The 26,730-nt window shown below is 40.7% G+C and overlaps 1 protein-coding gene across 1 annotated transcript in view; it reads left to right on the top strand.

Annotated features, from left to right (window-relative positions):
* The window catches only part of LOC149456239 (gamma-aminobutyric acid receptor subunit beta-4-like), a 203,387-nt gene that overhangs the window by 89,445 nt on the left and 87,212 nt on the right, over positions 1-26,730 (top strand). The window contains exon 3 of the mRNA XM_089685295.1: positions 4,057-4,124. Within this exon, the coding sequence (XP_089541421.1) occupies positions 4,057-4,124 (68 nt within the window). The remainder of the gene's footprint in view (positions 1-4,056; positions 4,125-26,730) is intronic.

Genomic DNA, 26,730 nt, shown 5'->3' with positions numbered 1-26,730 from the left:
TTGGACGCTTCACAATGCAGATGGACAATGACCCAAAGCAGACTGCAAAAGCAACCAAAGAGTTTTTTAAGGGAAAGAAGTGGAATGTTATGCAATGGCCAAGTCAATCACCTGACCTGAATCCGATTGAGCATTTCACTTGCTGAAGACAAAACTGAAGGGAAAATGCCCCAAGAACAAGCAGGAACTGAAGACAGTTGCAGTAGAGAGCTGGCAGAGCATCACCAGGGATGACACCCAGCGTCTGGTGATGTCTATGCGTTCCACACTTCAGGCTGTAATTGACTGCAAAGGATTTGTAACCAAGTATTAAAAAGTGAAAGTTTGATTTATGATTATTATTCTGTCCCATTACTTTTGGTCCCTTATCAAGTGGGAGGCACATATGCAAACTGTTTTCTTCACCAGGGAAAGAATTCTTCGGTCATCCACCACAGTTGTTTTCCGTGGTCTTCCGGGTCTTTTGGTGTCGCTGAGCTCACCGGTGCGTTCTTTCTTTTTAAGAATGTTCCAAACAGTTGTTTTGGCCACACCTAATGTTTTTGCTATCTCTCTGATGGGTTTGTTTTGTTTTTTCAGCCTAATGATGGCTTCACTGATAGTGACAGCTCTTTGGATCTCATCTTGAGAGTTGACAGCAACAGATTCCAAATGCAAATAGCACACTTGAAATGATCTCTGGACCTTTTATCTGCTCATTGTAATTGGAATAATGAGGGAATAACACACACCTGGCCATGGAACAGCTGAGAAGCCAGTTGTCCCATTACTTTTGGTTCCTTAACAAGTGGGAGGCACATATGCAAACTGTTGTAATTCCTACACCGTTCACCTGATTTGGATGTAAATACCCTCAAATTAAAGCTGACAGTCTGCAGTTAAAGCACATCTTGTTCGTTTCATTTCAAATCCATTGTGGTGGTGTATAGAGCCAAAAATGTTAGAATTGTGTCCATGTCCCAATATTTATGGACCTGACTGTATATATATACAGTATATACTGCATGTTGAAATGTGTCTTTTGAAATACAAATCTACATTTTTGGAATGTATTTACAAATATATGTAAATATACAGTCATGGCCGAAATTGTTGGCACCCTTGATATTTTTCCTGAAAATCAAGTATTTCACACAAAAAAGGTATTGCATTAACACATGTTTTGCTATACACATGTTTATTCCCTTTGTATGTATTGGAACAAATATAAAACAGAGGCAGAAAAGCAAATATGACATAATGTCACACAAAACCCCAAAAATGGGCTGGACAAAAGTATTGGCACCCTTAACTTAATATTTGGTTGCACACCCTTTGGAAAACATAACTGAAATCAGTCGCTTCCTATAACCATCAATAAGCTTCTGACACCTCTCACCCGGAATTTTGGACCACTCTTCCTTTGCAAACAGCTCCAGGTCTCTCTTATTGGAAGGACACCTTTTCCCAACAGCAATTTTAAGATCTCTCCACAGGTGTTCAATGGGATTTAGATCTGGGCTCATTGCTGGCCACTTCAGAACTCTCCAGCGCTTCTTTGCCATCCATTTCTGAGTGCTTTTTGACGTATGTTTGGGGTCATTGTCCTGCTGGAAGACCCAGGATCTTGGACGCAAACCCAGCTTTCTGACACTGGGCCCTACAGTGCGACCCAAAATCCTTTGGTAATCCTCAGATTTCATGATGCCTTGCACACAGTCAAGGCACCCAGTGCCAGAGGCAGCAAAACAACCCCAAAACATCATTGAACCTCCACCATATTTTACCGTAGGTACTGTGTTTTGTTCTTTGTAGGCCTCATTCCGTTTTCGGTAAACAGTAGAATGATGTGCTTTACCGAAAAGCTCTATCTTGGTCTCATCTGTCCACAAGACGTTTTCCCAGAAGGCTTTTGGCTTACTCAAGTACATTTTGGCAAACTGTAGTCTTGCTTTTTTATGTCTCTGTGTCAGCAGTGGGGTCCTCCTGGGTCTCCTGCCATAGCGTTTCATTTCATTTAAATGTCGACGGATAGTTCGCGCTGACACTGATGCTCCCTGAGCCTGCAGGACAGCTTGAATGTCTTTGGAACATGTTTGGGGCTGCTTATCCACCATCCGGACTATTCTGCGTTGCAATCTTTCATCAATTTTCCTCATCCGTCCACGACCAGGGAGATTAGCTACAGTGCCATGGGTTGCAAACTTCTTGATAATGTTGCGCACTGTGGACAAAGGCAAATCTAGTTCTCTGGAGATGGACTTGTAACCTTGAGATTGTTGATATTTTGCCACAATTTTGGTTCTCAGGTCCTCAGACAGTTCTCGTCTCCTCTTTCTGTTGTCCATGCTTAGTGTGGCACAGACAGACACACAATGCAAAGGTTAAGTGAACGTCTCTCCTTTTTATCTGCTTTCAGGTGTGATTTCTATATTGCCCACACCTGTTACTTGCCCCAGGTGAGTTTACAGGAGCATCACATGCTTGTAACATTCTTATTTATCCGCAGTTGTGAAAGGGTGCCAATACTTTTGTCCAGCCCATTTTTGGAGGTTTGTGTGACATTATGTCGAATTTGCTTTCTTTCCTCCCTTTTTTTGTTTTGTCCCAATACACACAAAGGGAATAAACATGTGTATAGCAAAACATGTGTTAATGCAATACGTTTCGTGAGAAATACATGATTTCCTGGAGAAATATCAAGGGTGCCAACAATTTCGGCCATGACTGTATATGTTAAAATGACTTTTTTATATGTTAAAAAAAATCTGAAGAATATATTTGAAAAAAATTGATTTTCAAAAATATATTTTTTAAAATATATTCTTCGGATTTTTTTTAACATATAAAAAAGTAATTTTGACATATATTTGTAAATGCATTCCAAAAATGTAGATTAAATGTATTTTTAAAGACATACAGTATATTTGAAAATGTATTTTTAAAAATATTTTTCATATATTTTGTAATAAAAACGCATTTCAACATACAGTATATATATATACACTGCATGTTGAAATAGGTTTTTTGAAGTACAAATACAAATCTACATTTTTGGAATGTATTTACAAATATATGTAAATATATATGTTAAAATGACTTTTTTATATGTTAAAAAAAATCTGAAGAATATATTTGAAAAAATTATTTTCAAAAATATATTTTTTAAAATATATTCTTCGGATTTTTTTTAACATATAAAAAAGTCATTTTAACATATATTTTGACATATATTTGTAAATTCATTCCAAAAATGTAGATTAAATGTATTTTTAAAGACATACAGTATATTTGAAAATGTAGTTTTAAAAATATTTTTCATATATTTTGTAATAAAAACGCGTTTCAAAATACAGTATATGTATATATATATATATATATATATATATATATATATATATATATATATATATTCTGCATGTTGAAATGCGTTTTTTGAAATACAAATACAAATCTACATTTTTGGAATGTATTTACAAATATATATGTTAAAATGACTTTTTTATATGTTAAAAAAATCTGAAGAATATATTTAAAAAATATATTTTTTTACATTTTTTAAAATATATTCTTCGGATTTTTTTTTACAAATAAAAAAGTAATTTTGACATATATTTGTAAATGCATTCCACAAATGTAGATTTGTATTTTTAAAGACATACAGTATATTTGAAAATGTATTTTTAAAAATATTTTTCATATATTTTGTAATAAAAACGCATTTCAACATACAATATATATATATATATATATATATATATATACTGCAGGTTGAAATGCGTTGACCGCTCCCATAGAAGCCGACATAGATCTGTCATCCGCCTGCTCAGCGGGGATCAGCGGAGAGATTCCCCCACTGAGCAGGCGGATCGGCTGACGGGTCCACCCCGTGTGAAAGGGGCCTCACAGCTATCTCCACCGACCTCAAAACCCGCCCCAACCCAAACAAAAACATATTGTTGATTTATAATGCGATTGTTTAATGCGATTTTATCCTGCACTGTATATAATTACAGATAATATATAGATAAGTCTGTTTGATACCATGCTAATCCCTATCATGCCAATCTCCTACAGGTCCTCCAGTCACTGTGGGGATGAGTATCCATATTTCCAGCATTGACCAGATTTCAGAGGTCAACATGGTGAGTAATGGCTCCATAATTGCTTTATTTAATTGAATTTCTATTACTAGTATATCCAAGATCTTTTTAGATAAAAATTAAAATTGGTTTATCGAAAACCACGGAAGACCCCCTCCCCTCCACAGACACAGACAATATCCCATTTTAGATTTTTGTCAAAAAAAAAACAAAAAACGAAAATACCTAAAGGAAACTATAAGTAAAAAAAAAAAAAAAGGAAACTAAATGTGAAAAAAAAAACTACAGGAAACTATATGTGAAAAAAACTACTACAGGAAACTATATGTGAAAAAAAAATACAGGAACCTATATGTGAAAAAAAAACTACAGGAAACTAAATGTGAAATAAAAAAAACTACAGGAAACTGTTTGTGAAAAAAATACTACAGGAAACTATATGTGAAAAAAAACTACAGGAAACTAAATGTGAAAAAAAACTACAGGAAACTTATTGTGGAAAAAGAAAAACTAAAGATCTTTTTAGATAAAAATTAAAATTGATTTATCGAAAACCATGGAAGACCCCCTCCCCTCCGCACCCACAGACAACATCCCATTTTAGCTCTTTGGAAAAAAAAAATGAAAAAACTACAGGAAACTAAATGTGAAAAAAAACTACAGGAAACTAAATGTGAAATGTGAAAAAAAACTACAAGAAACTAATTGTGGAAAAAAAAAACTAAAGATCTTTTTAGATAAAAATTAAAATTGATTTATCAAAAACCATGGAAGACCCCCTCCCCTCCGCACCCACAGACAACATCCCATTTTAGTTCTTTGTAAAAAAAAAAATGAAAAAAACTACAGGAAACTAAATGTGAAATAAAAAAAACTACAGGAAACTAAATGTGAAATAAAAAAAACTACAGGAAACTAAATGTGAAATAAAAAAAACTACAGGAAACTAAATGTGAAATAAAAAAAACTACAGGAAACTAAATGTGAAAAAAAACTACAGGAAACTAAATGTGAAAAAAAAGAAACTAATTGTGGAAAAAAAAATTAAACATCTTTTTAGATAAAAATTAAAATTGATTTATCAAAAACCATGGAAGACCCCCTCCCCTCCGCACCCACAGACAACATCCCATTTTAGTTCTTTGTAAAAAAAAAAATGAAAAAAACTACAGGAAACTAAATGTGAAATAAAAAAAACTACAGGAAACTAAATGTGAAATAAAAAAAACTACAGGAAACTAAATGTGAAATAAAAAAAACTACAGGAAACTAAATGTGAAATAAAAAAAACTACAGGAAACTAAATGTGAAAAAAAAACTACAGGAAACTAAATGTGAAAAAAAAGAAACTAATTGTGGAAAAAAAAATTAAACATCTTTTTAGATAAAAATTAAAATTGATTTATCAAAAACCATGGAAGACCCCCTCCCCTCCGCACCCACAGACAACATCCCATTTTAGTTCTTTGTAAAAAAAAAAAAAATGAAAAAAACTACAGGAAACTAAATGTGAAATAAAAAAAACTACAGGAAACTAAATGTGAAATAAAAAAACTACAGGAAACTAAATGTGAACAAAAACTACAGGAAACTAAATGTAGAAAAAACTACAGGAAACTAAATGTGAAAAAAAGAAAAGAAACTAATTGTGGAAAAAAAACTAAACATCTTTTTAGATAAAAATTAAAATTGATTTATCAAAAACCATGGAAGACCCCCTCCCCTCCGCACCCACAGACAACATCCCATTTTAGTTCTTTGTAAAAAAAAAAATGAAAAAAACTACAGGAAACTAAATGTGAAATAAAAAAACTACAGGAAACTAAATGTGAAATAAAAAAAACTACAGGAAACTAAATGTGAAAAAAAACTACAGGAAACTAAATGTGAAAAAAAAAGAAACTAATTGTGGAAAAAAAAATTAAACATCTTTTTAGATAAAAATTAAAATTGATTTATCAAAAACCATGGAAGACCCCCTCCCCTCCGCACCCACAGACAACATCCCATTTTAGTTCTTTGTAAAAAAAAAAAATGAAAAAAACTACAGGAAACTAAATGTGAAATAAAAAAAACTACAGAAAACTAAATGTGAAATAAAAAAAACTACAGGAAACTAAATGTGAAATAAAAAAAACTACAGGAAACTAAATGTGAACAAAAACTACAGGAAACTAAATGTGAAATAAAAAAACTACAGGAAACTAAATGTGAAAAAAAACTACAGGAAACTAAATGTGAAATAAAAAAAACTACAGGAAACTAAATGTGAAATAAAAAAACTACAGGAAACTAAATGTGAAAAAAAACTACAGGAAACTAAATGTGAAAAAAAAAGAAACTAATTGTGGAAAAAAAACTAAACATCTTTTTAGATAAAAATTAAAATTGATTTATCAAAAACCATGGAAGACCCCCTCCCCTCCGCACCCACAGACAACATCCCATTTTAGTTCTTTGTAAAAAAAAAATGAAAAAAACTACAGGAAAGTAAATGTGAAATAAAAAAAACTACAGGAAACTAAATGTGAAATAAAAAAAACTACAGAAAACTAAATGTGAAATAAAAAAAACTACAGGAAACTAAATGTGAAATAAAAAAACTACAGGAAACTAAATGTGAAATAAAAAAACTACAGGAAACTAAATGTGAAATAAAGAAAACTACAGGAAACTAAATGTGAACAAAAACTACAGGAAACTAAATGTGAAAAAAAAAAGAAAAAACTACAGGAAACTAAATGTGAAAAAAAGAAAAGAAACTAATTGTGGAAAAAAAACTAAACATCTTTTTAGATAAAAATTAAAATTGATTTATCAAAAACCATGGAAGACCCTTTCCCCTCCGCACCCACAGACAACATCCCATTTTAGTTCTTTGTAAAAAAAAAATGAAAAAAACTACAGGAAAGTAAATGTGAAATAAAAAAACTACAGGAAACTAAATGTGAAATAAAAAAAACTACAGTAAACTAAATGTGAAATAAAGAAAACTACAGGAAACTGAATGTGAAATAAAAAAAACTACAGGAAAGTAAATGTGAAAAAAAAGAAAAAACTACAGGAAACTAAATGTGAAAAAAAAACTACAAGAAACTAATTGTGGAAAAAAAAACTAAAGATCTTTTTAGATAAAAACTAAAATTAATTTATCAAAAACCATGGAAGACCCCCTCCCCTCCGCACCCACAGACAACATCCTATTTTAGTTCTTTGTAAAAAAAAAAAATGAAAAAAACTACAGGAAACTAAATGTGAAATAAAAAAAACTACAGGAAACTAAATGTGAAATAAAAAAACTACAGGAAACTAAATGTGAAAAAAAACTACAGGAAACTAAATGTGAAAAAAAAGAAACTAATTGTGGAAAAAAAACTAAACATCTTTTTAGATAAAAATTAAAATTGATTTATCAAAAACCATGGAAGACCCCCTCCCCTCCGCACCCACAGACAACATCCCATTTTAGTTCTTTGTAAAAAAAAAATGAAAAAAACTACAGGAAAGTAAATGTGAAATAAAAAAACTACAGGAAACTAAATGTGAAAAAAAAACTACAGGAAACTAAATGTGAAAAAAAAAGAAACTAATTGTGGAAAAAAAACTAAACATCTTTTTAGATAAAAATTAAAATTGATTTATCAAAAACCATGGAAGACCCTTTCCCCTCCGCACCCACAGACAACATCCCATTTTAGTTCTTTGTAAAAAAAAAATGAAAAAAACTACAGGAAAGTAAATGTGAAATAAAAAAACTACAGGAAACTAAATGTGAAATAAAAAAAACTACAGTAAACTAAATGTGAAATAAAGAAAACTACAGGAAACTAAATGTGAAAAAAAAAAACTACAGGAAACTAAATGTGAAATAAAGAAAACTACAGGAAACTAAATGTGAAATAAAAAGAAAAAACTACAGGAAACTAAATGTGAAAAAAAACTACAAGAAACTAATTGTGGAAAAAAAAACTAAAGATCTTTTTAGATAAAAACTAAAATTAATTTATCAAAAACCATGGAAGACCCCCTCCCCTCCGCACCCACAGACAACATCCCATTTTAGTTCTTTGTAAAAAAAAAAATGAAAAACACTACAGTAACTAAATGTGAAATAAAAAAAAACTACAGGAAAATAAATGTGAAAAAAAACTACAGGAAACTAAATGTAAAATAAAAAAACTACAGGAAACTAAACCTCGTAGATTGTAAGCTCCCAGGATCAAGGCCTTCCTTTCCCTCTTGTATTGAACTGTATGAAGCCGACAAATCTGCAGCAACTGCGTGATGCCATCATGTCAATATGGACCAAAATCTCTGAGGAATGTTTCCAACACCTTGTTGAGTCTATGCCATGAAGGTTGTTCTGAAGGCAAAAGGGGGTCCAACCCGGTACTGGCAAGGTGGACCTTGTTGAGTCTATGCCATGAAGGCCGTTCTGAAGGCAAAAGGGGGTCCAACCCAGTACCGGCAAGGTGGACCTTGTTGAGTCTATACCATGAAGGCCGTTCTGAAGGCAAAAGGGGTTCCAACCCGGTACTGGCAAGGTGGACCTTGTTGAGTCTATGCCATGAAGGCCATTCTGAAGGCAAAAGGGGGTCCAACCCGGTACTGGCAAGGTGGACCTTGTTGAGTCTATACCATGAAGGCTGTTCTGAAGGCAAAAGTGTTCATGACTAGAGACACGCAATGGAAAAATGTGTTTCATTTTGAAGTCATTTGTTAACAACTTCCAGTCCGGACACTTTCACCCCCTTCCTGTCCAGGCCAATTTTCAGCTTTCAGCGCTGTCAATTGCGCGGTCATGCAACACTGTACCCATATGAATTTTTTAGCATTTTTTTGAGACAGATAAAACTTTATTTTGGTGGTATTTATTCACCGCTGGGATTTTTTTTTTATTTTTACTATATAAATGAAAAAGTCCAAAAATTAAAAAAAAAAGTGTTTTTCTTATAAAAATTTGCAAATAAATAATCTTTCTTCATAATTTTTAGCCAAAATTTATTTAGTTATCTTTTTAGTAAAAAAAAATAATAACCCAAATTAGTTTATAACCAAAAATTATAATTTTTCAAAAATTATTTTTACACTTAATGAAGCACAGTGGGCCAACACCAGCAGATGACATGGCTCCCCAAATCAACACAGACTGTGGAAACTTCACACTGGACTTCAAGCATCTTGCAGTGTGTGCCTCTCCATTCTTCCTCCATACTCGGGGTCCTTGGGCCTCTCCATTCTTCCTCCATACTCGGGGTCCTTGGGCCTCTCCATTCTTCCTCCATACTCGGGGTCCGTGGGCCTCTCCATTCTTCCTCCATACTCGGGGTCCGTGGGCCTCTCCATTCTTTCTCCATACTCGGGGTCCGTGGGCCTCTCCATTCTTCCTCCATACTCGGGGTCCTTGTGCCTCTCCATTCTTCCTCCATACTCTGGGTCCTTGGGCCTCTCCATTCTTCCTCCATACTCTGGGTCCTTGGGCCTCTCCATTCTTCCTCCATACTCGGGGTCCGTGGGCCTCTCCATTCTTCCTCCATACTCGGGGTCCTTGTGCCTCTCCATTCTTCCTCCATACTCGGGGTCCTTGGGCCTCTCCATTCTTCCTCCATACTCTGGGTCCTTGGGCCTCTCCATTCTTCCTCCATACTCGGGGTCCGTGGGCCTCTCCATTCTTCCTCCATACTCGGGGTCCTTGTGCCTCTCCATTCTTCCTCCATACTCGGGGTCCGTGGGCCTCTCCATTCTTCCTCCATACTCGGGGTCCTTGTGCCTCTCCATTCTTCCTCCATACTCGGGGTCCTTGGGCCTCTCCATTCTTCCTCCATACTCTGGGTCCTTGGGCCTCTCCATTGTTCCTCCATACTCGGGGTCCTTGGGCCTCTCCATTCTTCCTCCATACTCGGGGTCCTTGTGCCTCTCCATTCTTCCTCCATACTCTGGGTCCTTGGGCCTCTCCACTCTTCCTCCATACTCGGGGTCCTTGGGCCTCTCCATTCTTCCTCCATACTCCGGGTCCTTGGGCCTCTCCACTGTTCCTCCATACTCGGGGTCCTTGGGCCTCTCCATTCTTCCTCCATACTCGGGGTCCTTGTGCCTCTCCATTCTTCCTCCATACTCGGGGTCCTTGGGCCTCTCCATTCTTCCTCCATACTCGGGGTCCTTGTGCCTCTCCATTCTTCCTCCATACTCGGGGTCCTTGTGCCTCTCCATTCTTCCTCCATACTCGGGGTACTTGTGCCTCTCCATTCTTCCTCCATACTCGGGGTCCTTGGGCCTCTCCATTCTTCCTCCATACTCGGGGTCCTTGGGCCTCTCCATTCTTCCTCCATACTCGGGGTCCTTGGGCCTCTCCATTCTTCCTCCATACTCGGAGTCCTTGTGCCTCTCCATTCTTCCTCCATACTCGGGGTCCTTGGGCCTCTCCATTCTTCCTCCATACTCAGGGTCCTTGTGCCTCTCCATTCTTCCTCCATACTCGGGGTCCTTGATTTCCAAATGAGATGCAAAAGTTGCTCTCATCAGAAAAGAGGACATTGGACCACTGAGCACCAGACCAGGTCTGTTTTTCTTTAGCCCAGGTAAGACGCTTCTGACGTTGTTTGTTGTTCAGGAGCGGCTTGACAAGAGGAATACGACATTTGAAGCCCATGTCCAGGATCCGTCTGTATGTGGTGGCTCTTGATGCACTGACTCAAGCCTCAGTCCACTCCTTGTGAAAGTCCCCAACACTTTTGAATGGCCTTTTCCTGACAATCCTCTCCAGGCTGCGGTCATCCCTGCTGCTTGTGCACCTTTTTCTTCCACACTTTTCCCTTCCACATAACTTTCTATTAATGTGCTTTGATACAGCACTTTGGGAACATCCAACTTCTTCTGCAATTCCCTTTTGAGGCTTTCCCTCCTTATGGAGGGTGTCAATGATGGTGTCAGGTCAGCAGTCTTTCCCATGATTGTGATTCCTACTGAACCAGACTGAGAGACCATTTAAAGGCTCAGGAACCCTTTGCAGGTGTTATGGTTGAATGAGCTGATTAGAGTGGGACACTTTGAGCCGAGATTATTCCACCTTTTCACAATATTCTCATTTTCTGAGATTGTGGATTTGGGGTTTTCATGAGCTGTAAGCCATAATCATCACAATGATGACAAATCACGGCTTGAACTATCTTGCTTTGCATGTAATGAGTCTCATATATTAGTTTCACCTTTTAAGTTGCTGCACTGAAATAAATGAACTTTTGCACCAGATTCTAATTTTTCGAGTTTCACCTGTATGTAAACCTAATGAACTTCTTTTATTTGGATCTTTTTGATTTGTTCAATACTGAAAGCATTTTATTATATCTGTTTAAAAAAAAAAAAAAAAAAAAAAGGTCGGCCGATCTTGCAAAATCTTAAAAAAAAATCTGAAGAATATGTTTTAAAAAAATATATTTTTAAAAATCTATTTTTTTAAAATATATTCTTCAGATTTTTCTTAACATATAAAAAGGTAATATATATATACTGCATTATGAAATACGTTTTTTGAAATACAAATACAAATCTACATTTTTGGAATGTATTTACAAATATACGTAAATATATATGTTAAAATGACTTTTTTATATGTTAAAAAAATCTGAAGAATATATTTAAAAAAAATATTTTTTTACATTTTTTAAAATATATTCTTCGGATTTTTTTTTACAAATAAAAAAGTAATTTTGACATATATTTGTAAATGCATTCCACAAATGTAGATTTGTATTTTTAAAGACATGCAGTATATTTGAAATGTATTTTTAAAAATATTTTTCATATATTTTGTAATAAAAACGCATTTCAACATGCAGTATATATATATATATATATATATTTATTGAAATATATTTTGAAATATATTGAATATGGCTAAAACTGTAGTATTTCAAATATATGGCAATATATTTGGGAAGATTATTTTTAAAATATATTTCAAATATATTTTTCTTCCATGTGGGTAGTAAGCACCAGGGAAGCAGGACACAAAAGACAACAGCAAACACTGTAGTAGCAGCAACTACTACAGTGATTTCTAGCTTCTAGAGCATGTGTGTCAAACTGAATTTCATGGCTGGTCATATCAGCATTATGGTTGCCGTTTGTAGATATCCAGAGCACCCCACCCCCCCCCCTACATCAGATGTCAAGAGCTCCCCACCATCAGAAGTCAGGAATCCCCCACCCTCCCTTACATCACAATGCACCCCCCTTACCTTGAAGAAGCTGGGGTGGGGGGGAATAGCTGGGAAGCAGAAAATGCTGGGTCTGGAGGAGGACCAGAGGACGGCTGGAGTCCTCTGCTGGTGTCTGCAGAATGCTGAGATTAGTGGATGCAGAGATGAGGGGGTGCTGCGACTGCACAGAGAAGCACAGGATCTGGTGGAGAAGTTCTGTCCTCTTCTCTGTTGCCGAGTGCTGAGATGGGAAGATGGGAGGGGGGGGGAGACGAGCCTCTCAGCGACTGCACAGAGAAGCACAGGATCTAGTTTTCAAACGGTCAGTCCGCCCCTGGTCACAGAATAGCCAGATGCCTCCATCCAGTATCCACTGGAGACTCTTCAGTAAGGGAGAAGTTAATGCCCACAATGCCACAGGATAGCTAGACCCTTTCCATCTTCCACCAGTCACTCACCAGTGAGCTCTCCAGACCAGGTCCTCTAGATGAAATCCTTTGAGTAGCTCTAAAAAATTCAGGAATAGACCCTGAAGTTTTGGAATGGCTGAGATCTAGATGAGTATTAACAGCAGGCTTCAGCAAAATTGCCTCAGAAGGAGCAGCAGCCCCCCGTGAGGCTGGGAACTTCTCCAGCCAGACAAGAACAAGGTTGCTCCAGGTTCCTGACTATTTACGAGCTCCTCAGCCACCTACTGGGCACACCTCCCCAAGGATTGGCTGTAGCCAGTCACTCACCAGTGAGCTCTCCAGACCAGGTCCTCTAGATGAAATCCCTTGATTAGCTCTAAAAAATTCAGGAATAGACCCTGAAGTTTTGGAATGGCTGAGATCTAGATGAGTATTAACAGCAGGCTTCAGCAAAATTGCCTCAGAAGGAGCAGCAGCCCCCCGTGAGGCTGGGAACTTCTCCAGCCAGACAAGAACAAGGTTGCTCCAGGTTCCTGACTATTTACGAGCTCCTCAGCCACCTACTGGGCACACCTCCCCAAGGATTGGCTGTAGCCAGTCACTCACCAGTGAGCTCTCCAGACCAGGTCCTCTAGATGAAATCCCTTGATTAGCTCTAAAAAATTCAGGAATAGACCCTGAAGTTTTGGGATGGCTGAGATCTAGATGAGTATTAACAGCAGGCTTCAGCAAAATTGCCTCAGAAGGAGCAGCAGCCCCCCCCCCCCCCCCGTGAGGCTGGGAACTTCTCCAGCCAGACAAGGACAAGGTTGCTCCAGGTTCCTGACTATTTACGAGCTCCTCAGCCACCTACTGGGCACACCTTCTCAAGGATTGGCTGTAGAACCATAAATATTCAGGCTGCTCATTTTCCCACCCTCTATATTCTGGAAGCCTCCAGAATGAAAGGGAAAACAGTCAGACTTGCAGCCTGTGAACTACAAGACACCCCAAAGCAATCGGCAACAGCCACACTAACTAGAGAGGAGCCAAAAGACCTAAATTTACCTAATGCCCTAGCAGCCTGACTAGGAGGGTGCTACACACTGTACATAAATAATTGAGAGGTTGGAATAAATCATTCAATCTCTGTGTTTGCTGATGATACAAAGATAATCCGGGAAATACGCTCAAAACAGGATATAGGTACCCTACAGGTAGACCTTGGTACAATAAAGGAGTGGGCAACTGCCCGGCAAACGAGGTTCAATATTGATAAATATAAAATAATGCATTGGGAGACTAGCTACATGCTAGAGGGTGAACCTCTGGTGGGGATCTAGGATGGAAAATGATCTGGGGGTCCTAGTAGACCACAGGCTTAACATTAGCAATGGCGAGGTGCAGCAAGCAAAGATAGAAGACCATTAACCACCTCCCGTCCGACCCATGTACATAAATGGCCGGACGGGAGCAGCACAGGAGCGGGTTGCCAATCATAAACGGCGCCTGCATTTATAGCCTGTGTGCGCTCCCTTGGAGCGCGCGGCACCGCGTTCCAGTGCCCGCCGTGTATGAGACCTCTGTGTGAGGTTCCGATCATGAGATCACTGATTGGCCAATCAGTGATTACATGAATAGTACTAAGCAAGATGCCACTTCTGACATCATTACTTACTACTAGTGAAATCTGTGAATGATCACAGGGATCACATGGTACAAGGCTATTCACAACAGCCTTGTACCATGTGACAAGCTGTGACCAATCACAGCTCTCACAGTGTTTCTCAGTGGCTGCAGGAATGCAGCCAGAGAGAAGGAGAAATTATTGCTTTTACAGCCTTTATGGGTGTAAAAGCAATCAGTGTAAAAAAAAAAAAATCTTCATCACCCCCCACAAGTAGTACAGTGTCACTATAGTGACACTGTACTGCTAGGGTGACAGTATGTTAAAAAAAACAAAAAAACAAAAACATAAATAATATAAAAAAAAAATAAAAATTTAAAAAAATTTAGAAAAATTATAATTTTTGGTTATAAACTAATTTGGGTTATTTTTTTATTACTAAAAAGATAACTGAATACATTTTGGCCAAGATTTATGAAGAAAGATTATTTATTTGAAAAATTTTATAAGAATTTATAAACTTTTTTTTCAAAATTTTTGAACTTTTTCATTTATATAGAAAACAAAAAAATCCCAGCGGTGAATAAATACCACCAAAATTAAATTTTATCTGTCTCAAAAAATACAAAAAAATTCATATTTGTACAGTGTTGCATGACCGCGCAATTGTCATTCAAAGTGTGATAGCGTTGAAAGCTGAAAATTGGCCTGGGCAGGAAGGGGGTGAAAGTGTCCGGACTGGAAGGGGGGTGAAAGCGTCCGGACTGGAAGGGGGTAAAAGTGTCCGGACTGGAAGAAGGTGAAAGCGTCCGGACAGGAAGGGGGTGAAAGCGTCCGGACAGGAAGGGGGTGAAAGTGTCCGGACAGGAAGGGGGTGAAAGTGTCCGGACTGGAAGGGGGTGAAAGTGTCCGGACTGGAAGGGGGTGAAAGTGTCCGGACTGGAAGAGGGTGAAAGTGTCCAGACTGGAAGGGGGTGAAAGCGTCCGGACTGGAAGGGGGTGAAAATGTCCGGACAGGAAGGGGGGTGAAAGTGTCCGGACTGGAAGGGGGTGAAAGCGTCTGGACTGGAAGGGGGTGAAAGTGTCTGGACTGGAAGGGGGGTGAAAGTGTCCGGACTGGAAGGGGGTGAAAGTGTCCGGACTGGAAGGGGGTGAAAGCGTCTGGACTGGAAGGGGGTGAAAGTGTCTGGACTGGAAGGGGGGTGAAAGTGTCCAGACTGGAAGGGGGTGAAAGTGTCCGGACTGGAAGGGGGTGAAAGTATCCGGACTGGAAGGGGGTGAAAGCGTCTGGACTGGAAGGGGGTGAAAGTGTCCAGACTGGAAGGGGGGAAAGTGTCCGGACTGGAAGGGGGTGAAAGTATCCGGACTGGAAGGGGGTGAAAGCGTCTGGACTGGAAGGGGGTGAAAGTGTCCAGACTGGAAGGGAGGTGAAAGTGTCCAGACTGGAAGGGGGGAAAGTGTCCGGACTGGATGGGGGTGAAAGTGTCCGGACTGGAAGGGGGGGAAAGTGTCCGGACTGGAAGGGGGTGAAAGTGTCCGGACTTGAAGGGGGTGAAAGTGTCCGGACTGGAAGGGGGTGAAAGTGTCCAGACTGGAAGGGGGTTAAAGTGTCCAGACTGGAAGGGGGTTAAAGTGTCCAGACTGGAAGGGAGGTGAAAGTGTCCAGACTGGAAGGGGGTTAAAGTGTCCAGACTGGAAGGGGGTTAAAGTGTCCAGACTGGAAGGGAGGTGAAAGTGTCCAGACTGGAAGGGGGTTAAAGTGTCCAGATTGGAAGTGGTTAAAAAGGGTACTCAAGAAACAAGACTATGATTCCACCGCTTTGGTGGAACTCTGGTTTGGCCACATCTTGAATATGCCGTCCAGTTCTGGTCACCAGTCCTTTAGGAAGGACATGCTAGAACTGCAGAGAGTCTGGAGAAGGGCAACAAAGCTGATAAGGGGACTAGAGGGCCTCAGTTATGAAGAACGACTACAAGCAACAAACGTATTCCCCCTGGAGAAGAGACGCCTACGAGGAGATAAGATAGCGACATACAAATATCTAAATGCTGATTGGAGCATAGATCACTTACAGCAGAGCTCCACCCAAAAGGGGAAGTTCCACTTTAAGCCTCTGTCCCCCGCTCTCCATTAAGGATTGGCACCTTTGGGGAGCGGGTACCCGAATTTGACAGGTACCCGCTTCCGCTGCGATCGGAAGTGGAAGTTGTCCTTCCGCCCTCTCCCTGCCCGTAGCCTTTTGGGACACGTGACAGGTCCCAGAAGACTATGGGGCCATTCACAAAGAGCAGCACTCCTCGCGCATGCGCAGTGGGCCGCAAGCTGCCACAGCCGGGTGCCCACACTGAAGATGCCGGCGCCAGGGAGAGAAGACGGCCAGTGAAACCAGCCATGCTGAAGACACCGCCGGACCGAGGGACAGGTAAGTGTCTGTATTTTAAAAGTCAGCATCTACAGTTTTTGTAGCTGCTGAATTTAATTTTTTTCCAGGTGGAGCTCTTTAAGACACATGGCGACTCGACAAAGTTGGACGATAAGCTATATCACCATAAACTACACAGGGGGTTCTTTACTGTTAAAGCAGTAAAGATGAGGAACTCCCTTCCACAATTGGTGGTGTCAGTGGACAGCGTTGATCATTTTAAAAAAAAACCTCTTAGATGGGCATCTTCGCAGACACAAAACACAGGGATTTGGGAAATTTTAGAGACATTAAATAAATACATACACATTCATACACCTGCACCAGCGGCGGACTGACCATTTGGAAACTCGGGCACTGCACGAGGGCCCGGGGTCAGTAGGGGGCCCCATGAGATGCCCCTGGTACCTTTTTCATAGGCTTTTTTGAGTTTGGGCAGGGACACAGGGGCCCCATGATCCCTTATTGCCCGGGGGCCCCAAGAGTTGTCAGTCCGCCCCTGACCTGCACCCACACAGACTGAAATGGATACAGTTTGGCCCTTGTCAAAATCGCTCAATTCCTTACCCTTGCTCATATTTTCAGCTTTCAGCACATCAACTTCAGGGGCAACATGTTCACTTGCTTGATAAAAATCAAAAACTCAGTGAAACAATAAAACAGCGCAAAACATAAACTGAATCAAAAATAATTATACACAAATCATAATAAATTCTGTGGTTATAAAATAAATGTCCAAAACCACCAATTCACAGGAAGGTGTGGATCCGAGGAGTCTTTTCTCTGTATTACATTTATCCTAAAAAAAAATTTTTGGAGCACTATTTGCATGTTTAACCATTTCCATACCGGGCACTTTTACCCCCTTCCTGCCCAGGCCATTTTTTACGTTTCAGCGCTCTCACACAGTTTGAATGACAATTGCGCGGTCATACAACTTTGTACCCAAATTAAAATTTTATCATTTTCTTCACACAACTAGAGCTTTCTTTTGGGGGTATTTAATCACCGCTGGGGTTTTTATTTTTTGCTAAATTAACAAAAAAAGACCAAAAATTTTGAAAAAAAAACACGTTTTTCTTTGTTTCTGTTATAAAAGTTTACAAATAAATAATTGTTCTTCATAAATTTAGGCCGAGATGTATTCTGCTACATGTCTTTGGTGAAAATAACCCAAATTAGGATGTATTATTTAGTTTGTAGGAAAGTTATAGAGTTCACAAACTATGGTATAGATCTGAATATTGATCAATCCTGAAGTACTGACAGCCAATCTAATTTCTTGAGGTCCAAGAATGTCAGAACAGTACAGATATCCCCAAATGTCAGGACAGTACAGATATCCCCCAAATGTCAGAACAGTACAGATATCCCCCCAAATGTCAGGACAGTACAGATATCCCCCAAATGTCAGGACAGTACAGATATCCCCCAAATGTCAGGACAGTACAGATATCCCCCAAATGTCAGAACAGTACAGATATCCCCCAAATGTCAGAACAGTACAGATATCCCCCAAATGTCAGAACAGTACAGATACCCCCCAAATGTCAGGACAGTACAGATATCCCCCAAATGTCAGAACAGTACAGATATCCCCCAAATGTCAGAACGGTACAGATATCCCCCAAATGTCAGGACAGTACAGATATCCCCCAAATGTCAGAACGGTACAGATATCCCCCAAATGTCAGAACAGTACAGATATCCCCCAAATGTCAGAACGGTACAGATATCCCCCAAATGTCAGAACAGTACAGATATCCCCCAAATGTCAGAACAGTACAGATATCCCCCCAAATGTCAGGACAGTACAGATATCCCCCAAATGTCAGGACAGTACAGATATCCCCCAAATGTCAGGACAGTACAGATATCCCCCAAATGTCAGAACAGTACAGATATCCCCCAAATGTCAGAACAGTACAGATATCCCCCAAATGTCAGAACAGTACAGATACCCCCCAAATGTCAGGACAGTACAGATATCCCCCAAATGTCAGAACAGTACAGATATCCCCCAAATGTCAGAACGGTACAGATATCCCCCAAATGTCAGGACAGTACAGATATCCCCCAAATGTCAGAACGGTACAGATATCCCCCAAATGTCAGAACAGTACAGATATCCCCCAAATGTCAGAACGGTACAGATATCCCCCAAATGTCAGAACAGTACAGATATCCCCCCAAATGTCAGAACGGTACAGATATCCCCCAAATGTCAGAACAGTACATATATCCCCCAAATGTCAGAACAGGACAGATATCCCCCAAATGTCAGGACGGTACAGATATCCCCCCAAATGTCAGGACGGTACAGATATCCCCCAAATGTCAGGACAGCACAGATATCCCCCAAATGTCAGGACGGTACAGATATCCCCCAAATGTCAGGACAGTACAGATATCCCCCAAATGTCAGGACAGCACAGATATCCCCCAAATGTCAGGACAGTACAGATATCCCCCCAAATGTCAGAACGGTACAGATATCCCCCAAATGTCAGGACAGTACAGATATCCCCCAAATGTCAGGACAGTACAGATATCCCCCCAAATGTCAGGACGGTACAGATATCCCCCAAATGTCAGGACAGCACAGATATCCCCCAAATGTCAGGACAGTACAGATATCCCCCAAATGTCAGGACAGTACAGATATCCCCCAGATGTCAGGACAGTACAGATATCCCCCAAATGTCAGAACAGTACAGATATCCCCCAAATGTCAGGACAGCACAGATATCCCCCAAATGTCAGGACAGCACAGATATCCCCCAAATGTCAGGACAGTACAGATATCCCCCAAATGTCAGGACGGTACAGATATCCCCAAATGACCCCTTTTTGCAGAGTAGACAGTCAGATGTACTTCATAAGAGGCATGGCGAGTTTTTTGAAGTTTTTCGGAAAATGAAAAAATTAAAAAAATTTGTTTCACTTTTTTTTTTTTTACATATTGTCACCAGTGCAGTACAGCGTCATCATATAACTGGCATGGCGGTGATCAGGGACACTGACTGGTGACAGTATGAAAAAAAAAAAATTATATATTTTTTTTAAATTTTTTTTTATTTTATTATTTTTTATTAAATTTATTTTCTTTTTTTTTAAGATTTTATTTTCATATTTCACTATGACCAAAGTAGTACAATGTTACCATAGTAACACTGTACTACTTTGGGGAAGTGATCAGTATTTTTTTTTTTCTCCACAATTTGCTTATAGCAAAGAATTACTTTGCTATAAGCAAGCATTTACCTGAATGACATCGATTCATTCCGGGTTTTTTTTTTTTTGTTTTTTTTTTTGTGCTTAGCTGTGATTTGGCCACAGCTAATCACATGACATGTGCATGTGATTAGCTGTGACCATTCACAGCTAGACACTAGTATACAATGGATGGCATGAATGAAGCCATCCATTATATACAACTGTCATGTGACCTGCTGTGATTGGTCACAGCAGGTCACATGGTACCAGCAACGGGGCCGATACTCAGATCTGTCATCAGCCGCGTCCGAGGTACACGGCCGGTGACAGATCGCGCCGCTGCGCCGCTCTGCAGGAGCGCAATCTGCGCATGTGCGGGAGGACACCATATGGCATCCACCCGGAACGCTGATGACATTTGCCGCCCCCCATTTGGCCATAGGGCGGGCGGCAAATGGTTAAAGGGGACTTTCTTTGTTTTTGGTTTCATCACTTTTTGTATTTGGACAAAAATTTTTTTCATTTTTGTGGTTGTGGACATTTATTTTATAACCACAGAATTTATTACGATTTGTGTATAATTATTTTTGATTCATTTCATGTTTTGCGCTGTTTTATTGTTTCACTGAGTTTTTGATTTTTATCAATCTTTTTGATTCTTATCAAGGCACAGCAGCATTCGCTTTCGAATTTTTCACATAGTTCTTGTGGGCGCAGGTTGTTTTTGTTTTAGTATGTTCACTTGTTGCCGAATATATAGCCCCCCCCCCCCCCCACTTTCAAGTGCCACTGTCACAAGATCATCAATGTTCTTCGCTTTGCCTGGTAGCGGTCAGAATGTTATGGCTGATTGGTGCATACGGTAGTAAAAAGTAGAGTTGCAATTGGTTCTCTGGTTGTCGTGATTGTCTGGTTTGCAGAGACGCAAAATATAATATATATAATATAAACTGTCATGCCATGTGACATAGAGTTTGTCGCAACTTTTTCTAAGTGTCATTGAGTTCTCCTTCGCCCACATCATCCACGTCCTCAAAGCCACACAACTGATCCATTAAAGCCGGCCATGGGTATGAAAACTCACTTATTGTTTCCAGAAAATACCAAACCTTCATGCAAATGTACTGCGATAAAAGAAATGATAAGTATTTCAGATCACCGAGTCTATCCTATTATATGTTCACTCCGAGCAAACTTTCCCGGTCAAGGAAAGTGACTTAATGCAATGCATGTAGGCTTTGTTCAGGGAAAGTTATAAAAATTGTAGGAAAATCCAATAAACTTCTTTCATTTGCATCACTTTGGTTTCTTTAGTTTTGAAGGCATTTTTATTTGTCTGTTTGATAAGCGCAAAAAAAAAAAAAAATGGAAAAAAAGCAGGTTGTTCTTCCAAAAACACAATGGGGTTGACATTCGCTGAGTTTACCTCTGCAAACTACAAAACCTCTGATTGGATGAGTTGGACAGGCAGGGTGATGACATGGCACTCCCCACCTTGTCCAGTCGGAGAACATTTTGCGTTCATTGAGAAAATGCTATGTGCCGAGCAGACAAATTCCATTGTTTACCCACATGGAAGAAAAATATATTTGAAATATATTTTAAAAATATTCTTCCCAAATATATTGACATTGGCTCCCCATCTTGTCCAATCAGAGAACTCTTTGCATTCGTTGAGTTGTTCTCTAAATGGCGCCTGTGCCGAGCAGAAGACATCTTTTGTTCGGTAAGCAGAAGGGAAGAGGGACCAAAAGACAGCAGCAATCACTAAGAGACCACTAGGGTCTCGTCTGTGATAAAATCCCTGCCTGTCACCAGTTTTTCAATTTTTAGACATTAATACCGCTTTCAAAAAAATCTTCAGACGTGCCCCAGATTTATCCTGAAATATACCCCGGCATTATTTTTTCTCTTACGTTGTTCCCAGCTATAAGATCAGGGCTGTACCCTGATGACATCATCTTTTCAGTTTTATGACAAATCCATCTAGGATTAAGCCCAATCCTGGTGAAACGTGTCAATGGGGCATGGCCAAGGGCAGGAAGTGCGCAGAGGTTATGTCAGGGTCCAGATCTGAACCCGCAACCTCTGTGATGCCTGGTGGTGACTCTTCACGCTGTGCCACCTGAGATGTTGGAAAGCTCCCTGTCTGATCTCTCAGGCAGGGACATGGATAAGGGGGTACCACCAGTCCTCCTGTTCAGGGCCCAGGCCTGTAGGAGGGCCCAGGCAGCTGGATGAATCGGATGTGGGCAGGAAGGGTGAATGGGGAAATTACTGGAACCGATCCCCTGTATGGCTCTCCCTGCAGCAGTTGAAAGCTGGGTTCTTCTTCCCCCTGGCTGGCTTTCAGCTGCTGCAGAGAGAAACATACCAGGGATCGGTTTTAGTAATTTACCAGCCCCTTTCAATCATGAATGAACACAATGGGTGTTCAGTAGCGATCCCTCACTGTGTTCATTCATAACTGAAGCATAGTAAACTGTGTTTTCCTTTGTGGGGATGGGGGGGGCCTTCTTAGGTTGGCTGTATGGGGCCCTGTGGCTTGGGGGGGCCCTGTCAGGTTGGCTGTAAGGGTCCCTGTGGTTTCTAACAGCAGCCATACTCTCAGGACAATGTTGCCTTGTCTCTTGTTTCTGGTGAACCTTGAACTTGCTCCTCCCATGAACTTCCTGATTTAAGCCATGTCTCTGCACTTGCCAGATTATTGTGCTCTCTCCAGCCCATATCTTTCTCCTTTGCATACCTGCATCTGTCTTTATCTCTACTTACCATTTGTTACCAACCTTTGGCTTGTATCTCGACTACGCTTCTTCATGAACCCAATCTTCATGAACCCAACCTGCGACCCCTTGTTACCGACCTTTGGCTTGTTTCTCGACTACGCATCTTCATGAGCCCAAGCTGCGACAATTGTTACCGACCTTTGTCTTGTTCCTCGACTACGCTTCTTCATGAGCTCAACCTGCGACCACTTGTTATTGACCTTTGTCTTGTTCCTCATCTACGCTTCTTCATGAGCCCAAGCTGCAACCACTTGTTATTGACCTTTGGCTTGTTCCTTGCCTACTCTTCTTCATGAGCCCAACCTGCGACCACTTGTTACCGACCTTTGTCTTGTTCCTCGACTATGCTTCTTCATGAGCCCAACCTGCGACCACTTGTTATTGACCTTTGTCTTGTTCCTCGCCTACTCTTCTTCATGAGCCCAACCTGCGACCACTTGTTACCGACCTTTGGCTTGTTCCTCGACTACACTTCTTCATGAGCCCAACCTGCGACCACTTGTTATCGACCTTTGGCTTGTTCCTCGGCTATGCTTCGTTCCTCGACTACGCTTCTTCATGAGCCCAACCTGCGACCACTTGTTATCGACCTTTGGCTTGTTCCTCGGCTATGCTTCGTTCCTCGACTACGCTTCTTCATGAGCCCAACCTGCGACCACTTGTTGTCGACCTTTGGCTTGTTCCTCGGCTATGCTTCGTTCCTCGACTACGCTTCTTCATGAGCCCAACCTGCGACCACTTGTTATCGACCTTTGGCTTGTTCCTCGGCTATGCTTCGTTCCTCGACTACTCTTCTTCATGAGCCCAACCTGCGACCACTTGTTATCGACCTTTGGCTTGTTCCTCGACTATGCTTCATTCTTTGACTACGCTTCTTCATGAGCCCAACCTGCAACCACTTGTTATCGACCTTTAACTTGTTCCTCGGCTATGCTTCGTTCCTCGACTACGCTTCTTCATGAGCCCAACCTGCGACCACTTGTTATCGATCTTTGGCTTGTTCCTCGACTACGCTTCTTCATGAGTCCAACCTGCGACCACTTGTTATCGACCATTGGCTTGTTCCTCGACTATGCTTCATTCCTCGACTACGCTTCTTCATGAGCCCAACCTGCGACCACTTGTTATCGACCATTGGCTTGTTCCTCGACTATGCTTCATTCCTCGACTACGCTTCTTCATGAGCCCAACCTGCGACCACTTGTTACCGACCTTTGGCTTGTTCCTCGACTATGCTTCGTTGCTCGACTACACTTCTTCATGAGCCCAACCTGCGACCACTTATTGACCTTTGGCTTGTTCCACGACTATGCTTCATTCCTCGACTACACTTCTTCATGAGCCCAACCTGCGACCACTTGTTACCGACCTTTGGCTTGTTCCTCGACTATGCTTCGTTCCTCGACTACACTTCTTCATGAGCCCAATCTGCAACCACTTGTTACCGACCTTTGTCTTGTTCCTCGACTACGCTTCTTCATGAGCCCAACCTGCGACCACTTGTTACCGACCATTGGCTTGTTTACTGACTAAGCTTTTGCTTGATCCCAACCTGCTATATCTGCTACTGGACCCTGGCTTGCCCACCTTCTGGTGGGGCGAACCCGAGGACCGCAACGTGGTCCTAAAACGCAGCAAAACCCATCTCCACCATCAGGAGTTCTGGTGAATACCGATTAATGCTTGGACCCTGTGCCTCAGGTGAGCCCGTGTCACCCGCCATGGTGACCTGCTTGTGCACGCATCCTGCTGGTCGGTGGGAGCCTCTCTACTGCTTTAACTACTGGTCTTCAACTCTGACCCCTGACCATGACAAGTCAATGGATTTGTAATAAACTTGAATGGTTGACATCATTAGAGTTCAGCCCTGATCTTTTTACCTTGGTGCTAATGTGGAGCGGGATGTGCTGCTTTCTAGGTCCACCTTCTGAGAAGATTGAACCAAGATGAAACACACTGACGGCTTGAAGCGGTGCTGTCTTGTTCTTCTGGCAAACGAAACAGCTATAATTAATCCCCATGATATCATCGCAAGACTTGTATAATTCATGCATGGGTAGCCACTGGGAGGAATGGATCTGCAGAGTACACTACATCAGTTTCTATTGATGTAGGCACGCTCCCCAGAACTCCATCTCCCAAGAGCCTTTTCCAATCACACAGTGTGCGGGAAAGCTTTCAGGAGTCAAGTTGGGGCATTGATTTGTACAGTTGTGCACATAAGGTTCCAAGTTACATACCTCATGGCAGAATTTGTAAGATGTGGATCACTTTTTTTTAAGAAAACACGAGCAATAAGACCAAATACATTTCTTTGACATTTTACTGTGATTCAGATTAAACTATTGCAACACAGAGTAGCAGAATCTTTTAGCAAACCATACCAATGAAGGATAATAATAATATGGCCTTGTGCAAAAGTTTGCATACCCTACGTTCTTAACCCCTTGACGCCGACGTAACACAAATATGCGGCCTCACGGACCTGGGATTTTTTCCGTGGGGCTGCATATTTGCGTACCTGTCTTTGTGCTGGGAGCGCGCCACTCGGCGCGCTCCCAGCACCAAGACCGCGGTGTCACTGAGAGCCCCGGGTCCCGTTCTAACGATTGGGACCCGGGGCCCCCGATTCCGGGTCACGTGATCGCTGTGATAGCCTCTGATTGGCTATCACAGTGATCACTCACTGTGCAGCCCGGCCCCCTTGTTTTCTCTCTCTCTATGAATGGAGAAGAGAGATACATTGTATCTCTCGAACTCCTGACATAGAGAGATAAAAAAAAAGTTTGTAAAAAAAAAAAAAAAAAAGATAAATAAATATTAAAAAATAAAAGAAAAAAATAAAGAAAAATACCTAGATCAAGGTTTGATCTAGTTCAGTACTAGGGTTAGTGTTTGGGTCAAGGTCAGGGTCAAAGGTCAGGGTCAAGGGCAAAGGTCAGGGTCAAAGGTCATGATTTTTAAAAAAAATTGGTATCAGTGTCAGTTAGTGTTAATGTCAATGTCAGTGACAGTGTGTTTTATATAAAAAAAAAAGACAAAAACAAAATGCGCACTATTGTTTCTGGACTGTACTACGGGTACAAACAACAAATAACATACACATATATGGTATCGCTGCGATCGTCAAGAACTGGAGAATGTATTTTGGGCTGTTCTTTGGTGGTAGGTTATGGTCGTAACAAGAAACACACAGTTAAATTTAAAAAAATTATTTTTTTTACTATTTTGGGCCAGTTTTCCTTTAATAATAAAAAAAAATTAGGAGCTATCCATGACCATTTACCACCAAATGAAAGCCCAATTTGTCCTGAAAAAAACAAGGTATAATCCACCTGGATGTACAAAGTAGTTGTGACGATATGTACGGTTTTACTAACACGTCAACGTTGCAGAATTGTGCTTAGGCATTTAGATTTCTTTTACCCTTAGGCGTGAAGGGGTTAAAGGGGAACTAAATCCTCTCAATAAATATGAACTATTTTTAATCCCTATGCTGCTGGCATTAGTAAATAGATATGAAGGTGTAACATATTTAACTTGTTTTTACATTTCTTCATTTGCTTCCTGATTTATGGCCTAGGCCAAAATTATGTCATACACCCCAGGGGTCTTCACGGAACCAGCATTAACGTTTTCAGCAATTTGAGTTACAGTAGCTCTTCTATTGGATCGGACTACACAGGTCAGCCTGCACTCCCCACATGCATCAATGAGCCTTGGCCAATTGGCTGGTTATTATTATTATTATTATTATATAGTATTTATATAGCGCCAAAGGGTATGCTCAGCGCTGTACAGCAGCAAGGGGGACATAACATGAGACAAGACAGTAACAATACACTACATGAGGGGTTCGAGGGCCCTGCTCTTTCGAGCTTACAATCTAGGAGGGAGGGGAAGGTGGTACAGGAGGAGATGGCTGTGGGGGATGGAGTGGTGGGAGGAGTGGAGGAGGTTAGTTGTTAGGTGAGGTCGGGTGTTAGGTGAGGTTGGGGTAGGCTTCCCT

The sequence above is a fragment of the Staurois parvus genome, unplaced genomic scaffold, assembly GCF_062004578.1.
Source record: "Staurois parvus isolate SC_StPar_1 unplaced genomic scaffold, SC_StPar_1.0 ptg000368l, whole genome shotgun sequence".
NCBI classification, from domain to species: Eukaryota; Metazoa; Chordata; class Amphibia; order Anura; family Ranidae; genus Staurois; species Staurois parvus.
This window is presented reverse-complemented; position numbering and strand designations above follow the sequence as displayed.